Source organism: Garra rufa, chromosome 2 (genome assembly GCF_049309525.1).
Source record: "Garra rufa chromosome 2, GarRuf1.0, whole genome shotgun sequence".
Classification (NCBI taxonomy): Eukaryota; Metazoa; Chordata; class Actinopteri; order Cypriniformes; family Cyprinidae; genus Garra; species Garra rufa.
In genome coordinates, this window is record NC_133362.1 from 33,828,953 (window position 1) to 33,856,489 (window position 27,537).

Below are 27,537 nucleotides of genomic sequence, written 5' to 3' on the forward strand. Positions count from 1 at the left end.
CCCCCCCCCTCCCCATCACAGACTGTTCTTGAGATTCTTGTTTGAGAATCTAGCATGCAAAATAATTAAGATTCAGCAAGGAATTTTCTTGTGCGGCAATTATTCTAAGAAAAGATCATGCCCAAAATCTATGGAAAACAACAAAGAACAAACCATGTTAGTCAGGATGGAAGAATTTCATTTTACATGTATCTGTTTGCACTTTTGTTGTACTCATCTTTGTTTCAAAAGGGAAGTTCTGTCACAAGAAGAGTAGAAAGCGACCATTGTTTGCAGACTGGATCTACAACTAACAATGGCGTGTTTGCCGAAAAAAGGTTGAATGCAACATAAAAAGAAATTAAATTCTTTTTTGAATACATAGTTAAAAAATGGGGCACAGTTTATTTACCCAAAATGTAATGATTCTTTCACCACTAGAGTGTTATGTACCCTCTGGTGAGTAAGTGTAGGTCACCTGTTCACATCAAATTAACCTTCCCTTGAAATAATATTAGACAGGTACAGTCATATCAGTGCAACAATCATAGCAATCATAACAATCATAGCTGTGCGGACATTGTTTATTCCAATCTGTGACTCAAGGACAAATTACCGCCTTGCCCTGGCTTATAGGAAAGCCACTACACACAATCATCAGTTCAGAGATGTTGTGAAATAACTAGAAAGCTGTACTGACAAACTCTGAGGGATACACAAGAACAATATTATTGGTTGGTGGCAATAATAGCTTTTCTGAGGCGTATCCAGAATCTAATATTACTCAAAGGGTCTTTGCTTCACTTCAGGTACGTGCTTTTTCAGATGTTTATGAAGAATGACAAAAGAACTACAACCGTAACAAAACATACAGATAAAACAATTGTGAGTCTTTTCTTGTGCACACAGCTGTCAATGTCAAAGTCTGTTGCTCTAAATTCTGAGCTTGGTGAAAGGGTTTTACAGAAAATATTTTCTGGTTGCTTCAAAACATTCTGATTTTGGATAATCCACAAAATAAAGTCTGTCTGGGAGCAGGAGCAATCGATGAAGTTGGAGATTGGATGGTCGGAGACCAGCAATATTAACATAGTTGTTGTTGTTGTTGTTGTGTGTGCTCTTCTAATGTATAGCCACTAAACATTTTTTAACTATTTTTTTATTTGTAGCACTCAGCACTCAGCGTGGAATAGATGTTCGGCACTTAGTCATACTGCTGGGTTAATTAAATACATGGCACTCTGTTTGCAACAACTGAAAAAAATACACTGGCCTCAGGAAAGAACGCTTTCATGCATATCTGTCATCATAACAACATAACATTATATCAACATATCCTAAGGGCTCAAGTAGACCGCTACTTAGAAAACCCTTAACAGGGAAGCAATCACCAAGCTAGCACATAGTTATCTTCAGATAGCTAGGCTCTAGAAAAGGGGACCACTGCAATTGCCAAGACCACCAGCAGTGGGCTGTCTAATTTTAAATTATAAAAGGGAAGACAGCCATATCTAGGCAGGGCTCAAGGAGACCGCTACATAAAAACCCAAAGCATGGGAGCAATCATTGAGCTAGCATTTTTCCAAGAAAAGGGCTCACCGCAACTGCAAGTTAAAACACGGCCAGCCTCAGATAGCTGTATTTAAGTATGCCTGTCCTTGTCATGGATCACTCTGAGAAAATAATGAAGATCCAAGTGCAGTTTAATATCCAAAACAAAGATCCAAAACAGGGGAAAAAAACAAAGGCACAAACACAAGGTAATCCAGAATGCAGCATGACAGAAAACAAAACTTCAGCAACCAAAGGCACAAACCACACAACATATATACAGGTGAGCAAAGAACCTAAATTACACACAGCTGAGGGTAATGTAACAATCATCAGTGCAAAGGGTGATAAGAACTGAAGTCCAGAAAAAAAAAACAATAATCTGGAGAGAAGAGTGCCCTCTGGTAGCTGTCATGGGCACTCCAGCAGATGGCTGTGACATGACTCCCGCTTTAAGGAGCAGATTCCAGACGCTCCAACAAAAGTCAAAGAAATCCAGGAGGGAGGCGGAACAGGGTGGACTAGGGGGAGGAATGGAATTCCGGTGGAACGGCCCCAGAGCATCAAGGCTCCAGCCAAACAGGAAACCCGGCAGACGGCCAGGGCAGAGCCGAGAGCTTGACAGGCAGCAAGAGTGGAGCTGAAGACCAAGGAAGTTGACCCCCCTGGCAGCTCAGGCAGGACTGCAGTGAAGAGCACAGAAAGGTTAGTAACAGCCTTAATGACCGTAACAGGACAGGCAGACAGTTCTGTAACGGCAGACAGTTTTGTAACAGGACACTAGAGCACTACAGCACTAGAGGGCTCTGGAGTGAACTCTGAAGGCTCCTGGACTGAAGCCGGCTTTGGAGTGGACTCTGAGTGGTTCTGAGGCAGGCTCCTGGGCCAACAAAGCAGAAAGCTGAAGTGGGGCCAGCAAAGCAGAGAGCTTAGGTGTGGCCAGCAGAGCAAGGAGCTTGGTTAGAGCTGGCAAAGCAAGGAGCCTGGGTGAAGCTGGCGGGGCAAGGATTATGGGTCAAAGAGAGCGGGCTGCTCAGTAACTTCTGGGACCACCAGAGTCAGTTCCTCCAGGACCACCGAACTTTAGACCACCGGAATCAGGTCCTCCAGGACAATCGGACTTGGGACCACAGGAGTGAACTTGCCCTCCTCCTTCTCAACCAGAGATGCAGTGGCAGACTGGGCCTTCTCTGGGGGGTCTACTATGGGCACAGACTGGCTGTGGCAGTCCTGCCATAACAATGGCTGGAATATAACTACTCTCAGATGGCTATACTAAGGACGTTCCCAATCAGTGTCAGTGTTATTGACCAGAAGCTCACAAGTGGGAGATCCAGACCATCAGTAAATTATTTGCTAAAAATTTAACACAGGGGTGGCTAGCGTCGGGCCTGGAGAGCCGCAGCCCTGCACAGTTTTGCTTTAACTCTAATCAAACGCACAAGTTACTGAACAAGTTAATCAAGGTCTGAAGGGTTACTAGAAAGCTACAGGCAGGTGAGTTTTATTTAGGGTTGGAGTTGAACTCTGCAGGGCTGCAGCTGTCTATGAATGGAGTCCACTAACCCTGATCTAAAACATAAAATATCATTAGTCCAAGATCAAAGCCTGATGTAACCAGTGGTCATAACACAAAAGGCCTGGACACAGCTATCCTCGAATAGCATCTAGATCACTTCTTACCCAAACCCAATGTGCATAAATGTTTTTAAAAGAAAAACCCAACCAGAGACAATCTTCCAACAAATTGTTTAAGAAATAACACAAAATTAAAGAAAATTAAAGTGTGTTTTTTTTACCTTGCATGCATGTAAACCTGTTGTTGGGAACTCCCAAAACCGAATTGCAAACATTTCAAATACCATAATAGGGCACTTTAATAAATTAACAAGTCAAAAAACAGACATAGCTGTGTAGACAATGTTTATTCCAGCCTGTACCTCAAGAACAACTTGCCACTACACACACAATTATCAAGTCAAAGCTGTTGTGAAATAACTAGAAAGCTGTACTGACAAACTCTGTTAGGGATGCACAAGAACTATCCATTTTCTAAACAATATTATTTATTTTTGGCAATAATAGCTTTCCTGAGGTGTATCCAGAATCTTATGTTACTCAAAGTGTCTTTGCACTTCACCTTGCCCTGGCTTATAGGAAAGCCACTACACACAATTATCAGTTTACGGCTGTTGTGAAATAACTAAGAAGCTGTATTGACACACTCTGAGGGATACACAAGAACTATTTTCTAAACAATATTATTTCTTTTTGGCAATAATAGCTTTTCTGAGGCGTATCCAAAATCTCATGTTACTCAAAGGGTCTCTGCTCCACTTCAGGTATGTGTTCTTTTTCAGATGTTTATGAAGTCCAAGCACTCTCTTAGTCTTCCTCTCTTCCACATCTTCCAGAATAATGATGATGATGTTGGCATTGTGCTCCATCATAAACCAAGACTGAGCTAATTCAAACTCAAAACGACACCAGGCACTATCAATGAAGTGTTGAGACATGACCACAATGATTTTACGACTGGCCATTATTACTTCATCGATAATGTTGGAGGCGATGGACTTCCCTGCTTGAAAGTCCCACATATGAAGGCAAAGCTTAACAGGTGGAACACCATTCTCAAGATTTTCCATCAGCTCATGGATGACCCAGACTTCATCATAGCTGGAGAAAATCACAAATGCATCATAGGAACATTCTTGTTGTCCAGGTGATCTGTAGCCTCTGAGTAAAATACAGAAGTACTGAAGATAAAACTGGAACCTATAAACCAAGAATGATAAAAGAACTACTACTGTAACAAAACATACAGATAAAACAATTGTGAGTCTTTTCTTGTGCACTCAGCTGTCAATGTCAAAGTCTGTTGCTCTGAAATCTGAGATTAGTAAAAAGGTTTTACAGAAAATATTTTCCGGTTGCTTCAAAATTTTCTGATTTTGGATAATCCACAAAATAGAGTCTGTGTGGGAGCAGGAGCAATATATGGGATTAGAGGACAAATCAAACTCTGAAAGGTTTGTGGCAAATTTTGGAGAACATGAAGTGGGATGCTGGTAATGCTGTTTTTATGAACATAAAGTGATGCTAATCGTTTCAGGCATGGGAGGGCCAGAAAATCAATAGTCATCAAATTCCATTCAGATTCAAAAGTCTAAGCCTCAGAAGATGTTTGAATAAGCTTGGATGTAACTCTACTATATGACAGTACGACATGTCAAGGTGTTCCAGAAATGTGAAATTATTAAATAAATATCTTGCTACATTACCCTGAAAATTATTGCAGGCCATTTTAAGAATATTAAGATTACTCAGCCCATAAAAGCAATATATGTTAGCAAAGGTGATACTTGAATAAGAAACATCCAGATACCTCAAATACTTCAGATTTAAGAAAGGGGAATGGTTTCCCATACCTACAACCCTTGTACGATGGAAATCTAGAATCTCAAGGGAATCAAGTCCATCAAATGTCCTATAGAAAGGGCAATCTGTGGATTTAGACTCAAATTTAAATGCCTTAATTGAGGGGAGCCAGAAAAAAATGAGCAGCATGATGTTAATGTAATTTGATTTGAACTTAGATCCAAGTACTGAAGCCTAGGCATGTCTATGAAGTCTGGAATTTGGGTTGCAACTTTGTCTGTAAATACTAGTTTTTCTAAAGTATGCAGATGTGAAAGTTGCTTACCTGGCACAGTATGTAACAATACACCTCATGAAAATTAATAAAGCAAAGACCATCTAAATAGTCTGCATCCGATGACAAAACCTTATAATCACTCCTGTACTTTTCCAAACATTAGTCTTTTGACATTAAGACCATAAAGTGCTTTTAGACCAGCTTTCTGAGCAGCAGATGAAACAAAGGCGGACCAGATGTCCAGTTCTCTGAGATAAATGTCTTTGAAAGCTCCTGGTTGAATGTATAATAACGGATTCCTAGAGAGAATCAAAGTCATGTTTCTACCAATCTCTCAAAACACAGCAGTGTGATCAGTTTTGATGATAGATATATTATTGGCATGTAGATCAATTAAACTTAAGTCTTTGAAGGTGCTCATGAATGGAGGGAGAGACACTAAGCTCCTGCAGCTTGGTTAGGTTATTCATTTGAAGCAGTAAGGATGGGAGACCAACATCTACAAGAACTAGTCGCTGTAGATTATGTAAAGAACACAAGTATCCAGCTCCAAAATATGTAATAGGATTTCCAGTGAGAATCAAGGTAGTCAAATTCTTCACATTATAGAAAGTATCATTTTCAATGTGCTTGATTTGGCATCTGAAAGCAAATACATAAAATGCTAATTAATTTATAGAGCAACAAATTATACAACATATTTAGGTGGTAACAATATTGCTTACCTTGACAGATCAAGGACTCGTAGAAAGGACAAAACTGGAAAAACAGTCTTCTGTAAGTGTTTCAAAACATTAAAACTGAAATCCAGAGTTTGAACGGAGGAAGGAATGCTGGGTGGTATGTAGCTGAGGTTTCTTCCCATGCATGAGTAGTGCAGATTCTCAATAAGCTAAATCAGGGATCCTCAAATCTTACCCTGGAGGTCCAATGCGCTGCAGAGTTTAGCTCTAACCCTAATCAAACACACCTGAGAATGCTAATCAAGGTCTTCAGGATCATTAGAGAATCACAGGTAGGTGAGTTTGATCAGGGTTGGAGCTAAACTCTGCAGCGCATTGGACCTCCAGGGTAAGATTTGAGGAACCCTGATCTAAATGAATGAATAAATTAATAAATGAAAATTCTGCAGTTTCACAACAGTAATAATAATTAAATAAACAGTTAACACAGATATAAATTAAGAAAACAACAACTTACTTTTGGTGATGGAGCACTCTAATGGTGAGAAGGAGGAACAACAGGGATCGGATTTATAACAGAACCCAACACCTTGGTGTCCTTAAATGCAACATTCACAATGCTCAAGAACACTGAATGGCATCCATGATGGCTGAAGACTGTGGCTTGACATCCATAAAGGCTGGAGGCTCTAATGTGGCGGCTACTTGTGAAGAGACTCTGAGTTGGCAGCCATCTTGGGAAGAAACTCTAGTGCGGGGATCATAGAACAAGAAGGGGCAGAAAACACAGGAGTGGCAACCATAATCATGGGACTTATCAAAGTCCTCTGCTTCTCCCACAGTGAAAAGGAGAGCCACATAACAAAAAGGTCCATAGTCCATAAGGACCCTTAAACTACAATTATATTCCTCTCCAGGTAACCATGATTTTGTAGGTTCATTGAATCTATAACGGAAAAAGTCCTTTAATACAGTTTCAGTAAATGGTACTAGATAGGACAACTTACAGAACTTAATCCTCAGTAGATGGGTTCTTTTGCCAAAGGTGGGAGGTTAGGACAACTCACAGAACACAATCCTCAATAGACAGGTCCTTTTGCAGAAGGTGAACCCTGCAAACAAGCTTGCACTGGCTAGCCTAAGGGCCCTCAGCGGGCTGCCAGCCCCACAAAAATCTGCATGAGCCAAAAGCATACAAAAATTGCTCTGTGCCTGAATGGGCAGGCCCACATTGGGCCATCATGGGATAAATGTGGTAAGGCAAAATAGTAATCCAGATTTACAGGCAATGGTCAGAGCAGGCAGCAAATGATCAAATACAAAGAAACAGTACAGGGTCAAAAACGCGAAGGCACAGAAACAGGGAAACTAGGAAACCAGGAAACACGGACAGGCAAGACATTGGAATTCTAAGCAAACAATACTTAGCCATGTATATGTCTGTGATTGCATCTTTTACAGTCCTTCTGATAGACAATAGGAGGAGTCCGTAATTGGTTCCTAAGAAAGGGTTTCTGGGAAATGCAGTCTGATTGGAAACAGACAGAGTGGTGATAGAGCACTGTGGTGATATGTGGGACGAACGACAAGAACTAGATTTATAAGAGTCACACTGCTGAGTTTATTTAATACGTGGCACTCCAATTGCAACACTCCTTATTGTTGAAGATAAAATTAGTAGTACAGATACAACAACTAGTACGAACACAGACTTCATTTACAACAAATATTGTTATATTGTTGAAAGCATTAGGCCTATTGTATATGCGTTTTTGACCAGCAGATTTCCCCAGAGTTATACTTATATTCTGGATCTCAGAGACCTGAGGTATAAAACATTAATAAATACCATTAATTTTCATTTTCAATACTATGATACATTCAGATGCACTGTATATTGCATTAATTGAATTAATTAATCATGCAATAATCAAAAGAAATGCACAGGCGTCTTTTATACAAAATTCAATTGATAGCAGTTTATTCAGTCATAATTTTTTGCCGAACAAATGGCACTGAGTTAGTCTATAATTATAACCTTTGCATTAGAGAGAAGGCATGTTTATCCTGAAAAAAGTGACAATGAAGAACTTAAAGGATAATGTTCAGTCAGTCGGTCGGTCATTACCAGACAGCGTTGTCAGCCTGATTTGAAATTCATTTTGCGATAATGACCGAATGACTTCAGAATATACTACTTATTTCATACTTAGTAAGTTAGTGTATGGGTCATTCCATAATTAGGGTTACATTTAGCATTTGACAATAAAAAAAAGTTTTATCCCAAAAACCCAAACATGACCTTACAATGACCAAACAATCTATATTGTATAAAGTGCTATATAAATAAAGATGATCTGTTGGAATATGTGCATAAAACAACATCTATGTTTGCTGTCCACCATGTTACATTCGCTGGATAACATAGTTGACAGGTAACTTGACATTTTTAGTGTTTTGGGCCTATAACTAAACATGGAAGCCTAGAAGTACTGAGCATATGGTATGTTTAGAAATATATTTTCATAAACAAAACATATGTTTTAGTTAAATTGTCTTGTTAAAATTAGCAGCAATAATACTTGGGTAACACTGTTGACAGTCAATAAATACACTCTTCAGACAGGTTTGCTAGTTTAACTAATATTAGGGGAAAGAGCGAGAACATAACTTCTAGTGTTTCATCCATGTGCTTCTAGAGGAAATATCATCATGCCTTCCGATTATGCAAGGATAAGACAGACCATCTGAATTCGCCCCCTATACCTCACTATTCCCTACATTAGACCACTCATACAGTTCACTTGAAGGAGTGAATGAAAACGAGTGATTGAATTCAGACACTAAGTGCACTGTAGTAATAATCATCTGATAATCAAATTATCTACAGTATAAACACTAGTTAAACAATTCAATAATCAATTTACAACGAACTTACCTGTGTTGTACCCTGTATTACGCCGTGGACGCGCGCGTTGTAAAATGAACGGATGGATGATTCAACTGCGGGCGCCATCTTCTGGTGAGACGCGGGAATTCAATCGGCGCGCGACTCTCACAGTGCATTATGGGTATTATCTCTAGCCTAGGATTTTAATTTGAGGTAATTTTCATGCTTAAATGTAGAGTAGAATGAGCAATTTTATAAAACAGCTGAATAGCAGGGTTGTATGTGATATATGAGCATAATTTTTTACCAAAAGATATAGCTTTTTCAAGTAGTTTGATGGGAAAAATATAACTGTGTACTAGAAAATTAAGTACTAGGGCCTTATATTGATAAAAAATATATATATATTAAAAATATACTTAGGCCTAACAGACATATGTACCCACAATTATAGAATGAACCATATATAACTACTGATTTAAGTTTAGTTTTTGTAGATAAACCTGAAGTTTAACAATGTTTTTGTTTTACCAGTTTTTCTTTCTTGTTTATCTGAGCAGTTTTTTCTCACTGGAGACAGAGCTTCTGTCTAAAAAGTATCAAAGCATTTATCATCTTTTAAGTCTTCTAACGGTCGTCTGAATTTTGCCACTGTGGGACGCAAGATGGCGCCAATTTACCTACTCTATTTGAGATTGTATGACGAGGGACATCGCGAGAGACCCCATGTGGTGATATGAGACAGATGAATGTATATGACCGAAACAAGAGATCAGTTTCTGACCTGCCAGTTTGCTTATACTGTAGCACAGAGACATGTAAACAGATGAGGACGTAAATGTAAGACTCTTCATTTTGGAGTCCCCTGTTTTAAAAGATGTGCAAAATCAATGGATAACTCCCAACAAAGAACAAACCACATTAGTCAGAATGTAAGAAAGTCGTTTGACATTAATCTGTATGCACATTGTTGTTTCAGAAGGGAAGTTCTGTCACAAGTAGAGCAGCAAAAAAGCCCATTGTTTGCAGTATCTACAACTAACAATGGCATCTTTGCCAAAAAACTGTTGAACATAAAAATTCTTATTTAAATACATAGTTGAAAAATTAGGTACCAGTTTAAACCATGTATTGTTTATTGTTCACATCAAGTGATGTTAATCTTCTCCTGAAGTTAGACAGGTACAGGTGGCAGAAACATGGTTCTTACCGCAGCTCCACATCTTTTTTGTTCTTGTGTTGTTTCATAAATGAACAAGTCATGAAACAGGCATAGCTGTGTGGACATTGTTTGTTTCAACTTATTAGTCGTGAGACAATTTATCACCTTGCCCTGGCTTATAGGAAAGCCACTACACACAATTATCAGTTCACGGCTGTTGTGAAATAACTAAGAAGCTGTACTGACACACTCTGAGGGATACACAAGAACTATTTTCTAAACAATATTATTTCTTTTTGGCAATAATAGCTTTTCTGAGGCGTATCCAGAATCTCATGTTACTCAAAGGGTCTCTGCTCCACTTCAGGTATGTGTTCTTCTTCAGATGTTTATGAAGACCAAACACTTTCTTAGTCTTCCCTTCTTCCACATCTTCCAGAATAATGATGATGATGTTGGGACTGTGCTCCAACATAAAGCGAGACTGAGCTAATTCAAACTCAAAGCGACACCAGGCACTATCAATGAAGTGTTGAGACACGACCACAATGATTTTACGACTGCCCAGTATTCCTTCATCGATAATGTTGGAGGTGATGGACTTCCCTGCTTGAAAGTCCCGCATATGAAGGCAAAGCTGAATAGGTGGAACACCGTTCTCTAGATTCTCCATCAGTTCATTCATGACCCAGACTTCATCATAGCTGGAGAAAATCACAAATGCATCATAGGAGCATTCTTGTTGTCCAGGTGATCTGTAGCCTCTCAGTAAAATACAGCAATACTGAAGATAAAACTGAAACCTATAAACCAAGAATGATAAAAGAACTACTACTGTAACAAAACATACAGATAAAACAATTGTGAGTCTTTTCTTGTGCACACAGCTGTCAATGTCAAAGTCTGTTGCTCTAAAATCTGAGCTTGGTGAAAAGGTTTTACAAAAAATATTTTCCGGTTGCTTCAGAATGTTCTGATTTTGGATAATCCACAAAATAAAATCTGTCTGGGAGCAGGAGCAATCAATAGGGTTAGAGGACAAATCAAACTCTGAAAGGTTTGTTGGCAACTTTTGGAGAACATGAAGTGGGATGCTAGTAATGCTGTTTTTATCAGCATAAAGTGATGTTAATCGTTTCAGGTCTGGGAGGGCCAGAAAATCTATAGTCATTAATTTGTTTCCTCTCACATTTAAAAGTCTAAGCCTTTGAAGATTTTTGAATGAGCTTGGATGTAACTCTACCACACGACAGTATGACATGTCAAGGTGCTCTAGTAAAGTGAGATTATTAAATAAATATCTTGCTACATCACCCCGAAAATGATTGCCAGCAACTTTAAGAATTTCAAGTTTACGTAGTCCATAAAAGCTGAATATATTAATAAAGGTGATACTTGAATAAGAAACATCCAGATACCTCAAATACGTTAAATTGGACAAAACTGAATAGTATCCCAAATCTAAAACCCTTGTATGGTGGAAATCAAGAATCTCAATGGAAGCAAGTCCATCAAGTCCTCCTAATTCAATGCTAATTTCTGCATTTTGACTAAAATTCAAATATCTGATTTGAGGGGTGCCAGACAAAAGTGTGGTGCAGCATCGTGTTAAGGTCATTCGGTTCGAGCTCAAATCCAAATACTGAAGCTTAGGCATGTCTATGAAGGTTCCAGGACGAATAGGTTCAATGTTGTGTGAAATGACTAGTTTTTCTAAAGTATGGAGATGTGAAAGCTGTTTACCTGGCAAAGTTGCTAATTGATTTTGAAGCAAGTAAAGCTCCTTGATTTCATGAAAAAATACATACTCCATCTCATCAATGACACCATGCTTTACCAATACATTTGTGGCATTAATCATACAGCGAAAGATAAAAACTGTTTCACTTGGCCTTTCAATTATATAGTAATATATCTCCTGGAAATGAATAGAGCAAAGGCCATCTAAAACATCAGCATCTGAGAACTGAAATTTGAAATCTCCCTTGAACTTTCCAAACATTAGCCGTTTGACATTAAGACCATATAGAGCTTGTAGACCAGCTTTCTGAGCAGCAGATGAAACAAAGGCAGATCGGATGTCCAGTTCTCTGAGATAAATGTCTTTGAAAGCTCCTGGTTCAATGTATGATAATGGATTCCTAGAGAGAATCAAAGTCATGTTTCTGCCAATTTCTCGCAACACAGCAGTCTGATCAGTTTTGATCATAGATATATTATTGGCATGTAGATCAATTAAATGTAAGTCTTTGAAGTTGCTCATGATTGAAGGGAGAGACACAGACTGGATGTTATTTGTCCCGACTCTAAGCTCCTGCAGCTTGGTTAGGTTATTCATTTGAAGCTGTAAAGACAAGAGACCAACATCCACAAGAACTAGTCTTTGTAGATTACTTAAAGAACTCAAGCATCCAGGTCCAAAATATGTAATAGGGTTTCCAGTGAGAATCAAAGCAGTCAAATTTTTCACATTGTTGAAAGTGTCATTTTCAATATGCTTGATGTGGCACCTGAAACCAAATGCATACATTCAATATAATTCACAGAGCAACACATTATACAACTTTTTAGATGGTAACAGTATTGCTTACCTTGACAGATCAAGGACTCGTAGAAAAGGCAAAACTGGGAAAACAGTCTTCTGTAAGTGTTTCAAATCATTAAAACTGAAATCCAGAGTTTGAACGGAGGAAGGAATACTGGGTGGTATGTAGCTGAGGTTTCTTCCCATGCATGAGTAGTGCAGATTCTCAGTAATCTTTAGTTTGAAAAAATAAATAAAAATAAATATTTCACATCAATTAAAAAAAGTAATAAAGAAGAGATTTAAATAAGGAAAACTTACTTTTGTGCACAATTCTCCAGCCCCAACAGAAAAATATATAATGAAGAAACTAACAGTGAAGAAATTCATCATGACTCTTCTCATCAAGACTTTCTCATCCTGTCAGAAAATAAGCCAGCCTTGTTTGAGTATCACTAAATATGAGGAACTAATGGCATGGTTTTAAACAATGAGGGATTTTGACTGAAAAAGTGAAGTACACTTAAATAAGTAATACAATTCCAAAACATCCCAAATGAATTAAAGAGAAACAACATTTAAAAATACTTGAAATAAAAAATGTTTCATGAAGAAAATAATTACCTCTGTGATTCATAAGCATGAATTGTTGAAACTGACATTTACATTGCTAAATCAACAGTAACCATGATAACACAAGCACCAACAACATAGGAAACATAATAAATAATATGGCTCTTATGTAATAATCTGGCTCTAATGTGAAAAACAAGTTTAAAAAAACACAACAGTAACAAAAACAGCAAGAATTCAAGATTCTCTCAACCTGTTTAAAAAAGAACCAGTAGTGTTTGAGGTCAACGAATATGAGAAACAAATGCTGTGGTTTTAAACAATAGGGAATTTTGGCAAAAAAAAAAAATATAGTCAGGAGGTCATAGGCCTGTGCTTATTCCGGTAAATCTAGAATGAATAATTTATTTTTCAGAATACATTAAATGAATTAACAATAAGAAACAATGTTTTAAAACAACTGAAACTAACTGAAAAACATGTTAAGTAAAGAAAATAATGACCTCTGCAATTCATAAATCAATTATGAATTTCTAATACTATGTCAAAATGGCATATGAAATGATACTAATGAAGAGTTTTCATGGCGCATCATCAATCGGCCATATTGGTGGCACTGAATGTAAACAATGTCACTGAACCAAGTGAAACTCGCATATTTGGCTGATTATTGCTGCTGAAAATGGTCAATTATTGTCATGTTTTGGGCTGTACTAATCGGTCGGACTGGGAAAAACATTTGGAGCACTATAGACTGAAAACTGTCTGAGGAACAAAAGGCATTTGTGGTTGGCCAAACTAAACCAGGATTTCTAGGTGAAGTATTTTGACAACATTTGTGTTTGTTCTTATCATTTCCAGTCAGGTAGGTGACATATTAGGCTATCATCTTAATTAATGCTGCTCGTACGTATCTTTACCATCTATTAACTTTAGTTTGTCAAAATATTGCACCCTTTCCTGCTTACTAAGTCCTTCTCTAAATTATTTAGCAGCATCCACACATTTATTCCATGATTTAGAAAGCATAAATTAGCAGAACAACGTATTCAGTAGTTCATTAACCATTCAATCCATGCTGTAGTTTACACCCGAGTATCACCAATATGGCCATCTGGGTAACTGACCAAATCGTGACATAAGTGCAAACCCTCTATACCAGTGGTTCTCAAACTTTTTATACTAAGTACCACCTCAGAAAGACCAGCATTAAAATACAGTAGCGTAGTAGGCCTAACTATTCAACTACTGCTCAGCACAGTTCAAAACCGAGGTAGTTTTATTCCTAATAAGAATAATTATTTTTGTCAGACACTTTAACACTAAATACACAGTTTAAACATTAACACTGCTCAGTGCTTACAAAAAGGTAAATCAACTTAAATAATGATTAAATTAAAATGTGTTGTATCTAAAAGTTAAATAAAAACTACTTAAAAAAAGTTAAAAGTTAAACACACACACACACACACACACATATATATATATATATTAAACTGTTTTAACATTAATTTATATTTAATTTAGTGATTCCTCTGTGTACTACTATAGGGAGCCTGAGTGGGCTACCATTAGTGGTACCACACTACAAAAATGCCAGAATGCAAGAAAATCCTTTAAAAAATTTGACTTTTTGAGAGCAATGGCTTTCATTTTGGTATGACTGACACTGAAATCCCCTGTGTAATGTCCCAAACTTTTTAAAGGATTTTCTTGCATTTTTTTACCAAACTCTTTAACATTACCATCTGGCCTGAATCACTGGTAGTGCACCAAAAAAACAAATACACTGACAAATTGATTTGAGTTCATTTAATAAAAATATGAGCACTGAAACAACATCAGAATATTAATTTATATTTTATTACTTTTAAATATTAAATACGAGGTTGGGATTTAAGCTATACATGTCTTACTCTATAAGTTATCTTTAGTTTCTTCATGTTTTTATTTTGTTTTTTGTGTAGGCTATCATTTTGCGTGTTTTTTTTTTTTTTGCTTTAACTACATCCTCTTCAGCTTCTGTCTAAGTATCAAAGAATGTATCTTCTTTTAATTATAGCAGTCATCAAGCACTTACAATAATTAAGTCGTTTGACGGTCGTCTAAATTTTACCACTGTGACAAGCAAGATGGCGCCAATTATCCACTCTAGCTGCGTTTGTATGACAAGCGAAATCGAGAGAACGTGAGACACATGAAAGTAGGACCGGAATAGTATATTGGTGTTCGTTTGGTGAGCTCTGACCTGCCAGAGACATTTAAACAGAATAGGATGTAAATGTCAGATTCACCTCTGAATTCAATACACGCACACCTTTTAGCATGGTTTGTAGTTTGTGGGGTCTTTAAGTAATTTAACATGCCGTGGTGTGATTGTCTTTACTCCAATGAGCAAAGATTATTCATACATATTTGACCGCACATGACCAATCAGAATTAGGTATTCAAAAGAGCCTTGTTATAGTTTTAAAAACTTACTGCAGGACTGGTTTACAAATTAAGCGCCTGGTTAAACTTTACAGTGCTTGAGGTTAATAAGATGCAGGTTTTTTGCACAGAAACATGTCGCAGCAGCACCAAAATTTACTGCGCTCATGACAATAAAACCTTTTCCTGCATGCACCATTCTGATTCAGCAAATGAATTTTCCAGATGCAATGATTGTAAGATAAGATCCAGTGTAAATCTATGGAAAACTCCAAACAAAGAACAGCATTAGTCAGGATAAAGGAAGTTCAGCTACAGAATCACAATAAACTAGGTACTTCTCCGGTAACAATTCACACACCACTAAGTGTGCATCTTGAATCTCGTTTACTGTAACACACATAGTTTTTTGACAAATCTGTTTACACTATTATTGTGCTTTAAGTTATTAACTTCTGAAGTGCAAGAAGTAGAAAGCCCATGGTTTGCAGTATCCAAGCTACTGTACAATTAACAATGGCAGCTTTGCCAAAAAAATGGTTGAATACAGCACAGTTCTTTAGATTTATGGTTCAGAAATTAAGCCCCACTTTATTTAATCAGAATACACACAATTATCATATTAAAGCTCTTATGAAATGTAACACGACTGTAAAACCATACTGACAAACTATCCAAGGGATACACAAAATCTGGTTTTCAAAAATACATACTATTAGTTTGTGGCAATAATAGCTTTTCTGGGGCGTATCCAGAATCTCATGTTACTCAAAGGGTCTCTGCTCCACTTCAGGTATGTGTTCTTCTTCAGATGTTTATGAAGTCCAAACACCTTCTTAGTCTTCCCTTCTTCCACATCTTCCAGAATGATGATGATAATGTTGGGATTGTGCTCCATCATGAAGTGAGACTGAGCTAATTCAAACTCAAAGCGACACCAGGCACTATCAATGAAGCGTTGCGACACAACCACAATAATTTTACAACTGCCCATTATTCCTTCATCAATAATGTTGGAGGCTATGGACTTCCCTGCTTGAAAGTCCCGCATATGAAGGCAAAGCTGAATAGGTGGAACACCATTCTCCAGATTCTCCATCGGTTCATTCATGACCCAGACTTCATCATAGCTGGAGAAAATCACAAATGCATCATAGGAACATTCTCGTTGTCCAGGTGATCTGTAGCCTTTCAGTAAAATACAGCAATACTGAAGATAAAACTGAAACCTATAAACCAAGAATGATAAAAGAACTACTACTGTAGCAAAACATACAGATAAAACAATTATGAGTCTTTTCTAGTGCACACAGCTGTCAATGTCAAAGTATGTTGCTCTAAAATCTGAGTTTAGTGAAAAGGTTTTACAGAAAAATTTTTCCGGTTGCTTCGAAATGTTCTGATTTTGAATAACCCACAAAATAAAGTCTGTCTGGAAGCAGGAGCAATAGATGGGGTTGGAGAACAAATCAAACTCTGAAAGGTTGGTGGGCAACTTTTGGAGAACATGAAGTGGGAAGCTAGTAATGCTGTTTTTATCAACATAAAGTGATGTTAATTGTTTTAGGCTTGGGTAGGCCAGAAATTCTACAGTCATTAAATGGTTACCTCTGAGATTCAAAAGTCTAAGCCTATGAAGATTTTGGAAAGAGCTTGGATGTAACTACACCACACGACAGTGCGACATGTCAAGGTTTATCAGAAATGTGAGATTATTAAATAAATATCTTGCTACATCACCCTGAAAATTATTGCCAGCAATCTTGAGAATATTAAGATTCTTTAGTCCATAAAAGCTAAATATAGTAGTAAAGGTGATACTCGAATAAGAAACATCCAGATACCTCAAATACTTTAAATTGGACAAAACTAAAAAGTATCCAATGCGTACAACAGTTGTATGGTGGAAATTTAGAATCTCAAGAGAAGCAAGTTCATCAAGTCCTCCTAAATCAAGACCAATTTTTATATTTCGACTCAAATTCAAATATCTGATTTGAGGGGTGCCACTAAAAAGGGTGGCACAGCATTTATATAATTTATGTAATTTGGTTAGAGCTTAAATCCAAATACTGAAGCTTAGGCATATCTTCAAATGCATCAGCCCAAATAGGTGCACTGTTGTGTGTAATTACTAGTTTTTCCAAAGTATGGTGATGTGAAAGCTGTTTACCTGGCAAAGTTCCTAACTTAATGGAAATCAAGTACAGCTCTCTGATTTCACAAAAAGGTACATAGTCCATTTGATCAATTATACCTCCAAATACTGCTACAGTTGTGGCATTAACCATACAGCGAAAGACAGAAATTGGCACACTAGCCCTTTCCATAATGTAATAATATACCTCCTGGAAATAAATAGAGCACAGACCATCTAAAAAGTCGGTATCTGAAAAGTGAAATCTGAAGTTGTCCCTGTGCTTTCCAAATTTCAGCCTTTTGACATTAAGACCATAAAGAGCTTTGAGACCAATTTTCTGAGCAGCCAATGAAGCAAAGACGGATCGGTTGTCCAGTTCTCTGAGATGAATGCCTTTGAAAGCTCCTGGTTGAATGTACAGGTCCTTCTCAAAAAATTAGCATATTGTGATAAAGTTCATTATTTTCTGTAATGTACTGATAAACATTAGACTTTCATATATTTAAGATTCATTACACACAACTGAAGTAGTTCAAGCCTTTTATTGTTTTAATATTGATGATTTTGGCATACAGCTCATGAAAACCCAAAATTCCTATCTCAAAAAATTAGCATATCATGAAAAGGTTCTCTAAACAAGCTATTAACCTAATCATCTGAATCAACTAATTAACTCTAAACACCTGCAAAAGATTCCCGAGGCTTTTAAAAACTCCCAGCCTGGTTCATTACTCAAAACCGCAATCATGGGTAAGACTCCCGACCTGACTGCTGTCCAGAAGGCCATCATTGACACCCTCAAGCAAGAGGGTAAGACGCAGAAAGAAATTTCTGAACGAATAAGCTGTTCCCAGAGTGCTGTATCAAGGCACCTCAGTGGGAAGTCTGTGGGAAGGAAAAAGTGTGGCAGAAAACGCTGCACAACGAGAAGAGGTGACCGGACCCTGAGGAAGATTGTGAGGAAGCAGTGGACTGAGTCTGGACAAAGACTATAGAATACCCAAGACATGTCACTCGTGTAGTTTTGAATGGGGAAAAATGCAACGCTCATTATGGCCGCGAAGCCCCGCCTTCTTAGTGAAAGAGCCAATCGTTGATTAGTAAAAGTCAGCGTGTCACTGCAGCTGCCGTTAGAAGTCCCGGTTGCTATAGAAACAATCGGCGCTCTAAGACGTGCGCTCAGTACTGCGCATGCGCACTGGCTCATCTAGCCGGAAAAATAAGCGTTTTTTCACGCTATTGGAACACAAGGAACCATATTTATGAGGCAGTTCTTGTTGGATTTCTTTTGATTTAAAATATGAAATTTAATTGTAAGCTTGGTGAACAGTTTTGGAGAATTTGATGTTTCCCCATTCAAACAGATAGGAGCTGCACTTGTATGCCCGAGAGGCGTTTCAAAGATGTCCGCTGAGTGACATGACGTGCCTTAAAGGGACTTTGGTCTGGAGTAGAAACATCCAGAGCCACCGTGTACAGGCGTGTGCAGGAAATGGGCTACAGGTGCCGCATTCCCCAGGTCAAGCCACTTTTGAACCAGAAACAGCGGCAGAAGCGCCTGACCTGGGCTACAGAGAAGCAGCACTGGACTGTTGCTCAGTGGTCCAAAGTACTTTTTTCAGATGAAAGCAAATTTTGCATGTCATTTGGAAATCAAGGTGCCAGAGTCTGGAGGAAGACTGGGGAGAGGGAAATGCCAAAATGCCAGAAGTCCAGTGTCAAGTACCCACAGTCAGTGATGGTCTGGGGTGCCATGTCAGCTGCTGGTGTTGGTCCACTGTGTTTTATCAAGGGCAGGGTCAATGCAGCTAGCTATCAGGAGATTTTGGAGCACTTCATGCTTCCATCTGCTGAAAAGCTTTATGGAGATGAAGATTTCATTTTTCAGCACGACCTGGCACCTTCTCACAGTGCCAAAACCACTGGTAAATGGTTTACTGACCATGGTATTACTGTGCTCAATTGGCCTGCCAACTCTCCTGACCTGAACCCCATAGAGTATCTGTGGGATATTGTGAAGAGAAAGTTGAGAGACGCAAGACCCAACACTCTGGATGAGCTTAAGGCCGCTATCGAAGCATCCTGGGCCTCCATAACACCTCAGCAGTGCCACAGGCTGATTGCCTCCATGCCACGCCGCATTGAAGCAGTCATTTCTGCAAAAGGATTCCCGACCAAGTATTGAGTGCATAACTGAACATAATTATTTGAAGGTTGACTTTTTTTTGTATTAAAAACACTTTTCGTTATTGGTCGGATGAAATATGCAAATTTTTTGAGATAGGAATTTTGGGTTTTCATGAGCTGTATGCCAAAATCATCAATATTAAAACAATAAAAGGCTTGAACTACTTCAGTTGTGTGTAACGAATCTAAAATATATGAAAGTCTAATGTTTATCAGTACATTACAGAAAATAATGAACTTTATCACAATATGCTAATTTTTTGAGAAGGACCTGTATAATAACGGATTCCAAGAGAGAATCAAAGTCATGTTTCTGGCAATCTCTCGCAACAAAACTGTTTGATTGGTTTTGATGATGGATATATTATTGGCATGTACATCAAGTAAACTTAAGTCTTTAAAGTTGCTCATAAATGGAGGAAGAGACACGGACTGTATGTTATTTGTCCCGACTCTAAGCTCCTGCAGCTTGGTTAGGTTATTCATCTAAAGCTGTAAGGATGACAGACCAACATCCACAAGAACTAGTCTTTGTAGATTACTTAAAGAATTAAAGCATCTAGGTCCAAAATATGTAACAGGGTTTCCAGTGAGAATCAAAGTATTCAAATTCTTCACATTATAGAAAGTATCATTTTCAATATGCTTGATTTGGCATCTGAAAGCAAAAGCATAAATTTAATATATTTATAGAGCAACACATTATACAATTTATTTAGATGGTAACAGTATTGCTTACCTTGACAGATCAAGGACTCGTAAAGACGACAAAACTGGGAAAACAGTCTTCTGTAAGCATTTCAAAACATTAAAACTAAAATCCAGAGTTTGAATTGAAAAAGGAATACTGGGTGGTATGTAGCTGAGGTTTCTTCCCATGCATGAGTAGTGCAGATTCTCCGTAATCTTTAGCGAGGAGAAGAAAAAAAAAAAAAAAAAAACCTCATTGAACATCAATTTAAAAAAAAAACCAAACAAACAGAAACCGTAACAAAGAAATTCAAATTCAGAAAACTTACTTTTGTGCACATTTCTCCAGCCTCAAAAGAAAAATATATAATGAAGAAACTAACAGTGAAGAAATTCATCTTGACTCTTCTCAACCTATCATAAAATAAGCCAGCTTTGTCTGAGGTCACTGAATATGAGGAACTAATGCCATGGTTTTATACAATGAGGAATTTCGGCTGAAAATACATAAAGAGAAGTACTCTTGAATAAGCCATTAATTTCCAAAACACCACAAATGGTTTGAAGATAAACATTTAAAAACAATTTAAATCAATCTACATATTTTATAAAGAAAAAAAAAATACCTCTGCAATTCATAATCAACTGTGAATTGTTACAACTGACATTTAAGTTACTAAATTGCCAGTAACTATGAGAACATGATTACCAACATTGGAAACATGTAACTGACTGCAAAATTTGAGAAATAATCTACTAGCCCTAATGTAAGACAACATCTACACATAATATCACACTCAAATCACTGAAAACAAAACATGTTTAAACCTAAAAGCAAGCCACACACAGAATGACTAACATGAGCAACCAGCAGATGGCTCTGCACACAGATCTAACACAAGGTGACTTGAGTCAAAAACTTGCATTTCCTGTTCACTTTGCTACAAAGATAACCTCACCAACTATGACTCTTGTAGTGCGATCTGACCTTCAGATTTTAACAACAATCCTACTTTATATAAATATTAAATCACCAATGTGTCTTCCTCAATGACAGGACAAATACCATTTTTACAATGTTAAATACACCACATACAGCAAACCTTGATGAAAGCAAAAAGGTACTATAAAAACACTGTATGAACCTGTTGATAGTCAACAACCTTTATTTATCCATATATGTGAGCCACTCAAAGATGGGGGAATAGACAAATAGGACAAGAATTGACCACTATAGAGGGCAATCAACATATGGATCAATGGCATTGTAACTCTCTTTAACCTCTAATCTACAAAGAGGCTTGTTGACAGACAAGTAAATTAAAAGACAGAAGTAACAGTGTAAACATTCATGTACAGAGAAGCAAAAAAAAGGTCAAATTAAAACATTGATTAGTATGTAAAGAAACAAAAAGGGAGCAGGAGCCAAAACCTTATTTTTTCTATTACAGCTCAGCATACATTTCTACATGGCATGCAATAAGGCACCTAACTAACACAATGAATAAACCTATGCTACTTGATGAAGCACAATTGTTATCCAATGGAAAAGAAAGAGAATAGTTCTGATACAACGTTCACTCCCATAAAAACAGTATTCCTTTCATTTCCCTTTCAATTACCCAAACCTTATTAAAAAAATACATCCGTTTGTAAAAGATTTTCTCCATACACAGAACTGTAAATAGAAAGCACGAACCCATGGAATTAAGGGAAGAAAAAAAATTCAAACAAATTCAAAAAAAGCAAGCTATATTTTGTATTTGCATTAAAGTATACACAATCTATTATTATTATTATTAAATGTTGATACTCTGCTAAATGTATCCAGAATACAACTAAATGCTATACATTGCTGTCTGACTTGAGTAGCGACTGGGCAAATCTTAAATGCGCAGTCAACCATTGGTAACATAGGTGCACTGAAGACATTTAGGGGAATATTTAGGCTGTACCAAGTCAAAATCAGCTGTACAATTCAATTGTTGAAAACTGGCGACATGAACTGAACCGAATTTCACAACAGAACAATTTATACATTATCCAATTTTGTTGTGTTGACCCTTTATGATCAAGATCTGCTTTTCTCAACTTAACTAGATGTGCAAGACAACACTTCTTGCCTCTCACTTTTGTGCTGCTCTCGATTAAACTTTCAGGAGTTAGTCATTTTAGGTTGCAGATTCTGTCGGTTTCCATCATAAAGGGTTTATAATTAATACAGCCTTTACACAGGACAGCTTGTTCAAAGCTAGTGTCATCCCCTGAAAGCACCATCCCACTTCACCTTCAAGAGATGGATAAGACTAACTGGATCATACATCAAAAATGCTCAATTTTTTTTTTCAGAAAAAGAACAGCACGCTAATCACCTATACATCTATATAAAAGAAAATCAACATATATTTACACATGATATCAGTTTCTCAACCCATTAATGATACCGAGATGGGTAAAAGATACAAACTAGGGGAGTGAATAGTTGTGTCTAGACCTACTTGCTTAATTATCTATCATTCAAAACCGACTTGACCTAATACTCAGTTCAACATTGTGCCAGGCTTCAATTAACTTCCAGCTTAAAGCACAGGTCAGTGATGAAGGAAGTTTTGTCTATGGTTTTAATCACACACCATGTTCCAGAATGACATGTATGCATCTAGTCATGTGCACATTACACAGGGGATTTCAGTCTTAATCATACCAAATTGAAATTCATTGCTCTTAAAAAGTCAAAGGACTCAATTTTTCCCTCAGAAGTTCCCTCAAAGCAGGTCTACGCCGACTTTCTGGATTTTCTTGCATCTTTTGCCAAACCCTTTAACATTACAAGCTGGCCTGAATCATGGGATGAATGGTAGCGCTCCACTTTGTCGGAGAAGAAAGCGGGCTTACTGATCAATATGAATTCTGTGATGCCTAGACAGAGAAGACGAATGATTGAAACCCTTTCCACACTGAGCACACCTATATGGTTTCTCACTCTGAAGGATTCTCTGTTTCAAGATGGTAGTGTGCGGGAATCCCTTTCCTGTTGCAATAGCACTATAAGTTGACTTATCCTCCAAATGAACCCGTTGGTGCCTTGCGAGAGAGGAGGGATGATTGAACCTCTTCCCACACTGAGCACAGGTGTAGGACTTCCCATCAGAATGAGTCCTCTGATGCCGGGATAGTGATGACGAGTGATTGAAGCTCTTCTCACAATGGTTGCAGCTGTATGGCTTTTCACCTGTGTGCATTCCCCTCTTCAGCGTAGTATCGAAGGGGAAATCCTTATCGGCCTGGGCGTACATCTTGGCCTCCAGGTGGACCTTGTGGTGTCGTGACAAGGAAGAGGAATGGTTGAAACCCTTGTCGCACTGAGAACAGCGGTAGGGCTTTCCACCCTGGTGGACCAGCTGATGCTTCTTGAGGTGGCGTTTCCTCACGAAGCTCTTCCGACACTGGGTGCACTTGTAGGGCTTCTCCCCTGAGTGGATTCTCTGATGCTCTCTCAACGTGGCTGCTGCCGCAAAACACTTCCCACACTGGGCGCATCTGTGCGGCTTATCACCAGCATGAGTCTTCTGGTGCTGTTTGAGATTGGAAGCTGTCGTAAAGCCTTTTCCACACTGAAGACAGGTAAACGGCTTGTCATGGGCATGCAGCTCTTGATGCTTTTTTAGATGGCGTCTGCGCACAAAGCTTTTCCGGCATTGGGTGCATTTGTAGGGTTTGTCATCCGAATGCATTTTCATGTGTTCCCGGAGAGTGATGGCGGCAGCGAAGCTTTTGCCACACTCTGAACATCTGTGCGGCTTTTCAGGAGAGTGCATCATCTGGTGGGGTTTCAAATTGAATGCATCAATGACTCCTTTACCAACCATCTCCAGACCAGTGGTATAACTTTTCTCTTTCATGTGAATCCTCATGTGACTTCTCAGGCTGGCTTCGACAGCGAAGCTCTCACCACAGTGGACGCAAATGTAGGGGTGAGTGGCTTTGTGGATTTCAAAGTGTTCGTGCAGATCAGACATGCAGCCAAAAATCTCACCACATTCACTGCATTGCAGGCCGTGGGCTTCGTGGATAATAACGCCATTCTCTGACTCCACTGTAAGCTCCCCTCCATGGTCAGACTCCACCTTTACGATATGTTCTCCACCCCCTATCTCTGTCTTCAACAGCACCTCGCCGAGCAAATGCTCATTGCCTTTGATTTCTGCGCTGCTGAAGTACTGATGATGATCGTGGTGTATTTCAGATTTAATGTAGTCATGGTCGGTCTCTGTTACCACATCCACGCATGTCACTGCCCCTAAATCACCGTGAATTGCCTCTAGGTCAAGTCTTTTGTCCTCCTGAGTCATAATTTCAGTCTCCGCTCCATAATGCAAGTCTCCGACTTGCGTATGGGCGATGACACACTCAGATCCCAACGTATCGAGACCTGGTGTGTCACAGTCAGTCTCTGACTCAGCCATCAGGACGCACTCCAGCCTGACGACTTCCGTCTTCCCGGTTAAGTGAAACTTAGCGTTGCTCTACGAGCACCGCTTTCCCGCAAAGAAATTTGAAGGGTGGCCTGTTGCAGGCTCAGTCGGTTCTTGAGTCAGGATCAATCCTGCCTGTTGAAAGACAGCAAACATTAAAATCATCTGCATAATCATAATGAAATATTTCAGCTGAAAATATTTAACTTTAATATTGATTTAACTGTTTGAGAACAAAAATAAAAGTAAAAATAAAGCATGAAGAAACTAAATAATCATTACATTAAATGAATGTCTGTATTGCACGTACCAAAGAAACACACAGCTTCAAAATGAACAATAAGCAAATCATATGTGACCCTGTATCACAAAACCAGTAGCACGGATATATTTGTAGCAATTTCAAAAATTACATTCAAAGTACATTCATACAGTCAAAATGATCAATTTTCTTCTTTTATGTCAAAATTCATTAGGATATTAAGATCATGTTCCAAGAAGACGTTATAAATTTCCTACTGTAAATATATCAAAACTTTATTTCTGAACTGAATTTGGACAACTTTAAAGGCAATTTTCTCAATATTTAGATTTTTTTTGCAAATAGCTGTGTCTCGGCCAAACATTGTCCCATCCTAACAAACCATATATAGAAGGAAAGCTTATTTGTTCAGCTTTCAGATTATGTATAAATCTCAATTTTAAAAAAATGACCCTTATGATTGGTTTTGTGGTCCTGGGTCACATATGATTAGACAAAAACTTAAAACCTACAAAATGTACAAGGCAATAGAATAAGCTTACACATAAACAAATACAACAACCAACATCCTTTTAAGGTAGAAAAGGGGGCTGCATAAACCAACAGAACTGGGAGCTGTGCTATACACACTGCAAAAATTGTAAACAGTAAATGAGGCTGATTTAGAAACAATCATAAAGCTAGTTAGCAAAAATATCTTTGGCTACAAATTGGCTAAGGTTAGCCTATGGGCAGTTTATATTTGGCTAACATGACAGGCTAGGCATATATATGAATCTACAGTTCAACCATTCAAATTTCACAAGCCAAACGAACAGCAATGAATCACAAAGAAAACCTTTAAACATGCCATCAATTCAGAACAAACCAAAACTCAAGTTTACAACTTTGACAATGTTGGCTAGGTTAGCTGGCTACATAGCTGCTAGTTAGCTTCCCTGAGCATGTATTATCAGCTAACTAGCTGGCTAACTAGCACTATAGCTCGATCATAAAATAACATTGAATTGAAAAGCTGACAACCCACCTTAAATACTTAAGTCTACGTATCACTTATTAATCATACAAACACGTATTAGTGCTGTAGAGTCACGTAGAGACACTACATCAAGAAAATACAAGGCGTTTAACGGTGGGCATCTTGTGCGCCAGAGGTTGGAACAGCTAACTAGCTGTAAAATGGCCGCCGCGACTAGCTTCCGCCCCTCATGTAAGCACGCAGAGGCAACACACGACGTGAGCAAATGCAAATAAACTAGGTCATGTTAGTTGACTAGTGTTATTGCTCGCTGGTAAGCGGTGTTGTCAAATTTCTAAAAAGTCAAGATATCAAGTCACAAACAAGACAAACAGCTCGAGTTAATGGCTAATCACAGACGTACGCTATTCGCGAAAGCCCGGGAAAGGCGCCCCCCTTCTTACATAACGCGTTTTTGTTTTGTGGCGTCGAATTAAAAACAAAGTCCTTAACGTTCTCAACGTCTTTTGTGGCTAAACGATATTCTGAAATCGTCCAAATCACTAGACGCGAGCTTAGCGTTGCTATAAGCTGTGCTTATCATGCTATAGTCCTAGCCCATTTTTAGCTGCGTGAAACAAACATGGCCTGTCTTCCTGCTAAGCTGCCTCGCTAGCGGAACACTAGCTGCCTCCGCCGCCATTGCTACAGAACACCTCCGAACTTCGTGACGTCCACAATTCATCTGTAGCGCGGACCGAGCGCCACTTATCTCAGTGGGCTCATAAAATGTGTCAAGATACAGCATACGCCACAACGAATGACATAACGTTAATTAAGTAACAACCTTGTATCAAATATAGCACGCTAGTTAGCCCGCTAAGTTAACTAGCAAAGGTAATCCAAAAACCCTGACGCACATACACCTTAAACGTTCATATATTAACGTATTTTTGTAAGCATTTCCGACCTCTTTGCCCTATAAAGGCTCTTTTGCGAGATGCGCTGCTGGTCGTCGCGGCGTAGTCTACGACCTGGAGATCTTCGTTGTGTTGCGTCTGTACTGCCTGGTTGCGGTTTGCACTCTGTCACTCTTTCTTTCTCTCTCTCTCCCTCCCTCCGTACGTACGTAGCGGGATGGCGCCGCGGATCATCTGGCGCCAACTATGTTGGAGCGCATGAGCACAAAAAACAAAGCGACGAAGAAACAAGCGCTCGATCACCCCCTATCGTCCTGGCGGAAGGCACATTCGCCTTTAGACCCAACAAAATAACTAAAAACTGAAAAACAGTTTACAGTAGGGTTTATTTTGTAATTGCATGGAATATAATGGGCTAACAATGAACTATACTTTTATAGCTTTTATTAAACTTG

The 27,537-nt window shown here is 38.4% G+C and overlaps 2 protein-coding genes and 2 pseudogenes across 2 annotated transcripts; all 4 read right to left on the bottom strand.

Moving 5' to 3' along the window:
* Positions 1 to 3,791: 3,791 nt before the first annotated feature.
* On the bottom strand, positions 3,792 to 6,074 carry LOC141325458 (toll-like receptor 4; annotated as a pseudogene).
* A 4,135-nt stretch (positions 6,075 to 10,209) lies between these two features.
* On the bottom strand, positions 10,210 to 12,837 carry LOC141325455 (toll-like receptor 4). Its single transcript, XM_073834144.1, has 3 exons — positions 12,769 to 12,837; positions 12,515 to 12,681; positions 10,210 to 12,433 (listed from the first exon to the last, which is right to left on the bottom strand). Exons 1-3 carry the CDS (start codon positions 12,835 to 12,837, stop codon positions 10,210 to 10,212), a joined length of 2,460 nt encoding a protein of 819 aa, XP_073690245.1.
* Positions 12,838 to 16,101: 3,264 nt separating this feature from the next.
* LOC141326395 (toll-like receptor 4) lies at positions 16,102 to 20,880 on the bottom strand (annotated as a pseudogene).
* Positions 20,881 to 21,615: 735 nt separating this feature from the next.
* On the bottom strand, positions 21,616 to 27,268 carry LOC141326396 (uncharacterized). Its single transcript, XM_073835149.1, has 2 exons — positions 27,133 to 27,268; positions 21,616 to 25,077 (listed from the first exon to the last, which is right to left on the bottom strand). Exon 2 carries the CDS (start codon positions 24,931 to 24,933, stop codon positions 23,359 to 23,361), a length of 1,575 nt encoding a protein of 524 aa, XP_073691250.1. The 5' UTR covers positions 24,934 to 25,077; positions 27,133 to 27,268; the 3' UTR covers positions 21,616 to 23,358.
* Between the last annotated feature and the right edge of the window lie 269 nt (positions 27,269 to 27,537).

Bases quoted from the DNA above. Each gene is read 5' to 3' on its own strand.
- LOC141325455 (XM_073834144.1), bottom strand. From the start codon at position 12,837: ATGAATTTCTTCACTGTTAGTTTCTTCATTATATATTTTTCTGTTGGG. The intron at 12,682-12,768 runs GTAAGTTTTCCT...TTCAAACTAAAG, and splicing joins CTGGAGAATTGTGCACAAAA to ATTACTGAGAATCTGCACTA. The intron at 12,434-12,514 runs GTAAGCAATACT...ATTTGGTTTCAG, and splicing joins CGAGTCCTTGATCTGTCAAG to GTGCCACATCAAGCATATTG.
- LOC141326396 (XM_073835149.1), bottom strand. From the start codon at position 24,933: ATGGCTGAGTCAGAGACTGACTGTGACACACCAGGTCTCGATACGTTG.